The 9,037-nt window shown below is 37.5% G+C and overlaps 1 protein-coding gene across 1 annotated transcript; it reads right to left on the reverse strand.

The window, feature by feature from the left end:
• Nucleotides 1-2,825: 2,825 nt before the first annotated feature.
• On the reverse strand, nucleotides 2,826-8,034 carry LOC120287791 (ankyrin repeat domain-containing protein 2A-like). Its single transcript, XM_039301168.1, has 9 exons — nucleotides 7,779-8,034; nucleotides 6,749-6,832; nucleotides 5,710-5,849; nucleotides 4,756-4,965; nucleotides 4,511-4,659; nucleotides 4,214-4,376; nucleotides 3,784-3,876; nucleotides 3,239-3,378; nucleotides 2,826-3,135 (listed from the first exon to the last, which is right to left on the reverse strand). The coding sequence occupies exons 2-9, from the start codon at nucleotides 6,780-6,782 to the stop codon at nucleotides 3,036-3,038; spliced, it is 1,029 nt and encodes a 342-aa protein (XP_039157102.1). The 5' UTR covers nucleotides 6,783-6,832; nucleotides 7,779-8,034; the 3' UTR covers nucleotides 2,826-3,035.
• Between the last annotated feature and the right edge of the window lie 1,003 nt (nucleotides 8,035-9,037).

Here is a 9,037-nt window from a genome sequence, read left to right on the forward strand (position 1 = left end):
GATGATTATGAAATATGAACTCGTTAATTGGAAAGGGGGATTTGAGTTATTTGATTTTTTTTTTCATTAGAGCTTGAATTTTAATGAATTCCTTCTCATTTTGAGCGAAATATGAAAGGATGAGCTGAGGAATAATCTATGAATGCAATGATTACAAGAAAAGACCTCATGGTAGTCACGTGGGACCTTACCCCCTCTGTCAATACATGGGGTTCTTCAATTCGTCCTTATTCTAGATGTTGAAGATATTATTGATTGTGAAGCCATATTGTCCTTATTCTAGATGTTGAAGATGTTGTTGACTGTGAACCGATATTGGGTTATCTACACAGAACAATGGAAAATATTGCGGAAAATCAAATGGTTATACAATATTTACCTTACGCAATATGTTGAGATTATTTAGCTATTATGTTGTCCTAAATAAGTTACTTGCAACTCGGAATTCAAAACTTTGCTCATCAAGTCGATGCTGCTGTTAGATGAAAATGGGAATCGGCATCTCCTATCTTAGCCCTCATCCATAACACAAGGTAAAGTTGCTCTCTTTTTGGAAAACGATAATTTGTCAATATAAGATTCGCCAAAACATTTTTCTGAGGGGTCTTTATTTGAATACAAAAGATTTACTTAGAATGCATTCTTGAAAAATGAAATGGTTCAGTAATATTAATAGAGTGTAACGTAAAATCTGAAGAGATAATGCTAACCAATAATGCTTGATCCTATTCGTGAGGATTCCATGAATGTTTCATTCCAAAAATAAAAAGTTTGAATCTGTTGGGAATGTTTTTTAGACCGGACGCGGTTACTAATTCATGACCCGATACATATCAAATGAAAACCCCTTTTTTCAAGCATGTGATCGTACACTCTTTAAACCATACTCAGTATTCACATTTTTAATAGGACTGTACTTCCTTTCATATTTTGCGGTGCAATGGGCGCACACAGCCTCGCTTGATCACGACTTTTATCCTACTCCCCTTTTTAGAAATAAATTATTATCTAGTACAAATTGCATGATGAATAATCTCCAAAAATGTCACAGAATTTCATCGCTTTTTGTACCTAAAGACTTTCCCAATTGCCAATGTGTAACCTTTAGTCATCCCAAAACCTTATCCAAAAGTCCCAAACCTTCAGCACCACTGGAATTTCATAATGTCCAAGATTAAATCAATCCAATCAAAAAGTTTAGAATTGAATTTACACTCAAACAATGAGTTTATGATTTTTTTTTTTTGGCACTTCCCCTGTATCAGAGCTATTTTACGTATCAAAACACTTCATTTTTTGCTAAGAAATTCAAGAAATTTTCATAAATAAAGCCAATGACATGTCCATATCGATCCGATTGAAATTGCTTATCAAACAATGCAATTAATTCATGCAATTGCAAATGATATCTTCCCCGTTGATGCAATGTTATTAGACAATGGCGTCAGGTAAATCATTCTTGCACATCCGAACTTGGTGCAAATTAGAACAGTTCAAACCCAACTTTACAAAGATACCATTGGCACACCTAATGCGTTGGCCAAACGTGGTGTATATTTGGAATATGTGATTCAATATAAATTATTGGCTAATATTATCATATTGTGAATGAATCTTCCTCTTTTATATAAAATAAATTCAAAATAATTGCTACATATTATATATCAATACAAGATATGGAGATCTGACGACAGCTAGAAAATTCCTAGTTGTGGTCGTTGCATGTATTACAGATAATATTAGAATATATGCAGCATTAAAACTTATTAAGATTAATGTCTTTCTTTGTGGAACAATAATCATGGAATAACCACAGGGCATGATTCCAAAGAAGTATGCAGAAGAGCAGAACAGAGTGATTCTATCTGACAAATTGCCGCCAGCAGATCAACTGGGAAAGGGGAAAGAGATAATGTTACTAAAAACGTGTTTATCTTTCCAAGAAAACTTAACAATAAAGAAAGATTCTTTTCGAAAATAATTTTTTAGAAAGGTACTTTATTCCCTTTTTTTCGTTACAAAAGTCATTTTCCTAACTTTAATTATACATATTTTCTTTGACTATATATGATTTTTCATTGGCTAATCATTTTTAGCAAATCGAACGTCTAAAAATTCAGAAAATTAATTTGTGAAAATTCTTTCGATCAAACATATATAACATAAATCTTGCACCGTAAAAATCCCTTTGCAACAAGCAATCTCAGGTGTTTGTCGCGGCGGAACAAATAATCGAATGATTGATGTTTTTGGACAAGGTTTTGAGAGAACCAATCAGGTGCTTACTCTCCTTTAGTTTCCGATGAATTTTGGACAAGGTTTTGAGAGACCAATCAGGTGCTTACTCTCCTTTAGTTTCCGATGAATTTTGGACAAGGTTTTGAGAGAACCAATCAGGTGACTTCCTTTAGTTTCCGATGAAATTTACGGACCAAATCATTAGCTAAACAACTATGATTTCCGATAATTTAGGACGCGCATAATGAAATTTCTCTTTATTTTTCTGTTATTGGGAGCGGGTTTGAAATAAAATCCGTTTGGTACTTCTCAATTTCTAAATCAATTTCAGTTCTGTTCTAGATATTTTGTCATGCACACCCCTAAAAGCATCATCTGTAGCTTGCCGTGGTTCGTGTCATTTGCTCAACCGATTTCAGGGGAAGCAACGGGCGTTCCACCTACTTGGTTTAGGTTTCTGCGCATTGAAGACACTATCTAAAGCTCTTCTGGGTCGTGCAGAAGAATGATATGTGTAGGTGCATTTTCATCGAAAGCTTAGATTGCACCAGGACCCACCTAGTTCATGGGACATGTTGCAAATTGGGGAAGGGAATGCAAACGCCTGGACAGTACTTCCCTTAGAAATAGTCCCTTAGCAGGCATGACAACTACGGAGAACTAGCAGAAATGAGGGGAAGAAAAGCAATGTAGATAGGACTCAAGTAGCAGTCGCAAAAAGACCAAAACACAAATGTTTGTATAGGACACAGCCACGCTCTAGGACTGATGCTTATTTACGTCACCATGCATATCAATTACAGGAAGGCATCCTTCTCGAGAAGCTTTAGGACCTCAGTCTGGTTGTTTAGCTTTGCAACATCAATAGGAGTCTTTCCGTCCAAGTTCTGTAGAGTGCTGGAGCAGCAAATAGCGCAAGAAGAAAGCAAACGGAAGACACGAATCAATGACTCATGCATTGCGAGCAAATATTGGAAAAATGAGCGAGCAATTTACTTACACAGCAGCACCGTGTTTCACCAGAAGTGCGACACAATCTTTTCTGCCGTAGCCAGCTGAATAGTGAAGTGCAGTGTTCTTGTTCTTGTCCAGCGCATCCACGGTGGCTCCAGCTCCAAGGAGTACCTCAGCACACTTGACCTGCAATTGATATGAATGGTCACTTAAGTTGCTTGTTCAGATAACAAAGATCCCATAACTCTCAAAACCTGTACCAAGGAGTCAACTCGCAAAGGGACGGGCCAAGAGAGGCAACTGGAATATTTTCCAGAATATTGGCACCTAACACGCATGCACACAAACAGATTCCTAAAACATTTTCATAAAACTTCCCCAATTATTGCGTGCTATCGTGCTCCCACTTGGCTTTGCCATAGATATTCATACTAACAGTAAAATTTACCCTGGACAATAATGGTTTGAATTTTCTGGCTTAGATTGTACAGAGGTACAAAAATATCTATCATTTTTAAATGAACGATGGGTAAAAGGAAAGCACATAATAATTGGAATCCCCAAGTTCCTTATTAATCAGATTGACCATACCTCACCGTATCCACATGCAAAATGCAAGGCTGTTCTTCCCTCTGCATCTTCTTCATCCTTGTCAGCACCTGAGTCCAGGGCTTTTTTCAACCCCTGGTCAGTAAAATGTGAGTCAACTTTTGCACTTCATCTAAAACAATATGCCCAATCATTATTCACATAAAAATGATAAAAAGAAACACATTCTTGCCTCCAGGTTTAACTGAAAAGAAATTAGGTTTAGAGAAAACCTTATTGCAATATTTGGTATTGTGTCAACAAGGTGAAGAGGTCCACATCACATTTATCAGAATTTAAAAGCAAGAGTAAAGTCATGAAAGTGCAATAGCATCTAAACTGCCATAATATGTTCTGCACGGGATAAGAACTGTTTTTACTAATATCTCAAGCAAGCCATAATAATCTGAAGATCGATAGATTTAATTTATACCTCCACATCACCAACACTAGCTGTGTGGTGAACAATTGATTCATCCTCATTTCCAGCATCATCTTCTTCATCTGGAATATCAGCTGAAGTGCCTGTATCTCCTGCAACTGGGAAACCCATGGCCTCCCCGAGCTTCTTTAGAACGTCTCTATCATTCCAGTACCTGTAAACAGAATAGTTTGTAAAAACCCACCACAACAACATGCTCCCAATTGACAGCTCATGCAAGATATAATTCTTCACTCAAGCTCTGGACAACTGACAATAATCTTTGTAACATCTATAAGCATCTCCAACCTCATCATGGCTGTTGGACCACCGGTCTCTATTTCTTCTAATATGGGCTTGAGAGATGGATCTTCTTTCATAAGCGCCATTCTTTCCTCCATTTGTTCTTTTCTTAATGGATTTGCCAAATTCTCAAGCATGCTAGACATAGATGGGTCCTAAGAAAAAGAGGAAAGAAGATATTGGCATGACAACATTCATAATACTTCAGATAAGAAAGTCAAAAGCATGTACACTAAGCAAAACAACATTACTTGCATTAGGGCACTCCCAAGTCTTTCAGCCATAGCCATGAATTGAGGATTCTGCATAACTTGCTGCATGGTGGACTGATATTGTCTAGGATCAAATTGCGGAATGCCTTCTCCAGCAGAGCCTTGAAAAGTCTTTTGCAGCTGCTCCGTCATCTCATTGAACGCAGGATCCTTAGATATCTGTTGGGCTAATTCCTTGATGCTAGGGTCCTGTACACATCTCACAACAGATAAGGAAGATCAAGAGAAAGCACACACTAGATGAAGGAAATATGTGGAGCAAAATCCAAAAGTGAACCTTCAGACTCTACAATAGACAAAATATAACACAGTGAAACATCCAGACATCAAAGACTAATCTGAAGTAATAACCACGAGAAAAGGAGAAACAAAAGATGAAAAAAGGCTTCCAACAGAGATTGTTTCATCTCCAACTGAATTCTGAGAAACTCCTAAGACCACGATTAGAAAAAGAAAAAAGACAAGCTTGATACTGCACCTCCCCATGCATCTTGCCCCATCTAGGGCCAAAATTTCCAAATAGCATTTCTTAAATGGAGCAACTATCAGAACAAAAAACAATCTCTACCACAGGCATAAAACTCCTATTTTGCAGGATTACTTAACTTCATGCTTTAAAGCAGAGTAAATCATCCAACCACACTTACTCCTAGCCGTGTAAAACAATGTCTACAAACCAACAAGAATACTTTTATAAAGATTCAAACACCTGATAACAAGTACTACAAAGGTTTTAAGTATTTCATGTGTGAAGGAACCTGCCATTCTAAGCTGGTTCGTTATGTGTATTCTTCTTTAACTTGCATATCTTTAATATGTTTAGTTATAGGAAAACTAAATCTAATAACTCTTAAAAAAAATGTTTACATTCCTTCAGAAACAATCAAGAAAAGAGAAAAAGAGAAAAAGAGGAGATGGATAAGCAGAATATACATTAAGAAGGTTTGACATGGCTGAGAAATCAAAAGGGTTGCCAGCCGACCCAACTCCAGGAGGAAAAGTGCCTGATGACACCTCCGCAACAGATGGTTCAGACTTGGGACCTGTGCTATCAGCAACACTGGCTTTATCACCTGAAAAAGTCCAAACCATAATCAGCACATGAATTGTGGCAAATTCATTCATAACCAGCAGAGAAACTGCTTAACAATTTACTTTACTAGAGAAGGAAGTCGTTGAAGAAAACATATCCTGTACTAGCAAATGTCGAATGAGCACATCGCATGCCTTACATGTGAGATATACGATGCCAAAAACAGTAAAACACATAACTTATGAGCCATAAGGAATCAAGAAAACTGGAACTTGGAACTTTGATTGGTGAGTTTCCTTGACAACATGGGCATTAGGCCCTCGAGCAAGCCTCTAACACCAGCCAATTCTTTCAATCTAAGGGATGGCTTCGGAGGGTCTATACTCAACTCCCAAGTTGATATTGGGCCATAGGCTTCTAAATGACATATAGTGAAGGTCGACTTGCATCCAAAGCAATGCCCCAAAATTACAATCAACTAGGCAAAAGCAATATGGAAATGATCCAACATTACAAGCACAGTTATTGTAGTGCCAATATCAATGATACAGAACATCGGCATTCATTTAAAACCACGTGAAAAGTTCAAACCTACGAAAATCAAGTTGAATTTTCATCTTAGGTCATATCGACACAAATCTTCAACCATTCCATTACAGGTGTAATTGTGTTGGCATCAGTTCTCCATAAATTAAACTAGAAATTCAGATCTTTACAAGCCACAAACTAGATTTTTTTTTTGGGCGAAGTTCACTATCTATTGGAAATAAAGATGAAGAAAATTCACAAGTCAGCTTGCCAAAACCATATACAAGATTCAATAAAACCAATTAATGGATGGACAGAATAACAAGTTAAACTAATCGAATCAAATTGGTTGGTTAAACTATGAATAAATGACAAACCAAAACAGCACACACTGGTAGTGTCGAAGCTTACCAGGTGGAGCACCCTTTGGCGAATCTGATGCCATATCTGCACTCGAGCTTAAGAACAGAACCACACGAGCCTAATAGGATTAACCTGGTAATGATTTCTTGAACTTTTTAGTTTTTGGGCCGAACAAGAAAGTCGAAGGATCGGGATTACATACCATAAGAAAAAACATAAATTGAAGGTTCGGGATTACATATCATAAGTAAAAACGTACTCTTTTACACTTTTGTGTAAAACGTATATGTTTTCGAGCGTAATTATTTACAAGAAATCTGTAAATAGTTAACACTTCTGATTTTCAATGATAATTGCAATGCAATTTCAAATACTCAAACATATCCGATGCCAAATGCATTTTACAAAAACTATGCAATGATTATTTCTCCATTTTCGATAATCCCACGAATATGCCACGATATATTATGTGTCTCAAGCAATATTTTCCAAATGCACAGAAGAGATAAGGTCGGTCACTTCGATAGTCCAAGCAACGACTCTAAAAGCGACAGGTTCGAATTATCGCGATGGCCTAAATTCAAACGACAACATGTGAAAATATGGAAATTCACGGGTCAGCTCGCCAAAGCAATAAACTCTCCACAGTGCACCGCTGGAAGAGATCTTGGGGTGTCCCTCAAAGCTCTTAAGTCCTAACTACGAATCGGTCGCCAGAGGCGGTCAAATTCTCCACAAACACGAATCTATAGGCGTCCGTGTCCGTGCAGCCAACCTAGAAGAATACCGTTTCTCGCTCCACAAGTCACCGTGCAGGATAATCCTCGCGATGCTGAAAGGATCACTTAGAGCAATACATTTCAGGCGAACGAATTATCGGAAAAGACGGTCTTTAGTGGTTCTCAAAAGGGTCTCAAAGTTTGCCATCAACTTCCCGCGAGCCACGTCTCTCGAAGCTTGGCGGGAAAGCGGCATGCAAGCGGTCGCGATCGGCCGACCGGCGTGCTCTGTTTTTCCGGAAACCATCGTGCTCTCACGAAATTGAAGGAGACCGGCATGGATGGGTTCGCGTTCTTACCTCAAATGGGTTGCTTTCTTCCGGAGTTTCCGGGTGCTTCGCCACCGATTCTTGCCACCGTTCTGCAGCGCAAAGCTCACGCCTTCTTTGTACTGCTGTCTTTCAGTGTCGATCTCTCTCCTCTTTCCTTCTGAGTCACGTCTTCTTCTACTTCTCTCTCTCTCTTCCCCCGTCTCGTTATCTGATCCAAAGCAGGGACGGACAATATCCTCCGAATTTGGGGCGGAGGATTTGTCTCTGTGAATTCTATCTTCTTTCTCACTGGTCGCTTACTCTTTCTATCTTCCTTTCTTACCTTTCTTTTTATAATTTTTTAAATTCCTGTTTTTATTCTTTCTTTCTTTTTACTTATATTACAATTACTCAAAAACCAACCTTAAGATTGATCGAAATTCACGTTCCATGCGTTTGGCTCAAAATGGTTGTGGATTTGATTCATGCTTCGAGGAACTCAAATTTAAATTGTAGTCACGGCGGTATTATTGGTATGATAATATCTATAGGCGTTTTTTCTTCCTTTGTTACCTTAATTAAGACAATCATTTCAGAATTTTAGTTTTGTTTGTATTTAAACGACTAGATCTATATTTAAGTATTAACAAAGCCACATAGGCTATGAGCATGTGACACTTCGGAAAAATAGCAAACTGTTTTGAACCATAAAAGATTATAAAGCTAATAGCGATAAATATCGATCTATAAAAGTATTAAGAAAGATACATTCCAATAGCTCAAATAATTTAAAAATCACATTTGGAGGATCTCTTTATTCACAGCATTTCCAGTGTAAGTTATGGGAAAAAATTACTCAATAATTTTCAATCTTTGAATTCATTTTTGGTCTAGGGATATTGTCGGTAGGGTCATGTTATGAACGGTGGAGAGCATCTATTACTCAAATCTAATTGCATATCTTCAAGGTTCTAACTTCTATCAATTAATGGAAACAAATTATTGAGCTAATTTTAACAAATTGTACAAGTATATATATATGAGAAAACGTTGAGACATGGAAAGGAATCACTATGCTCATGGAATCCGCCATTTAATCTTTGTGGCATTAAACATTAAGAAACTCACGAAGAAAAGCTAATGTGCCATTCCCCAAGATTAGTCATCACCTTTATTCCGTTTTCTTTTTACTTTGAGTTAGATCAATTGAGTGACTTCAGATGCCCAAAAGAAAAAAAAAAAAAAAACAGAAAGAAAGAAAAAAAGAAGAAGAATGGAATACCAATTGAAGGGCCCGGCCCATGCTA

This window comes from Eucalyptus grandis, chromosome 8, assembly GCF_016545825.1.
Source record: "Eucalyptus grandis isolate ANBG69807.140 chromosome 8, ASM1654582v1, whole genome shotgun sequence".
NCBI classification, from domain to species: Eukaryota; Viridiplantae; Streptophyta; class Magnoliopsida; order Myrtales; family Myrtaceae; genus Eucalyptus; species Eucalyptus grandis.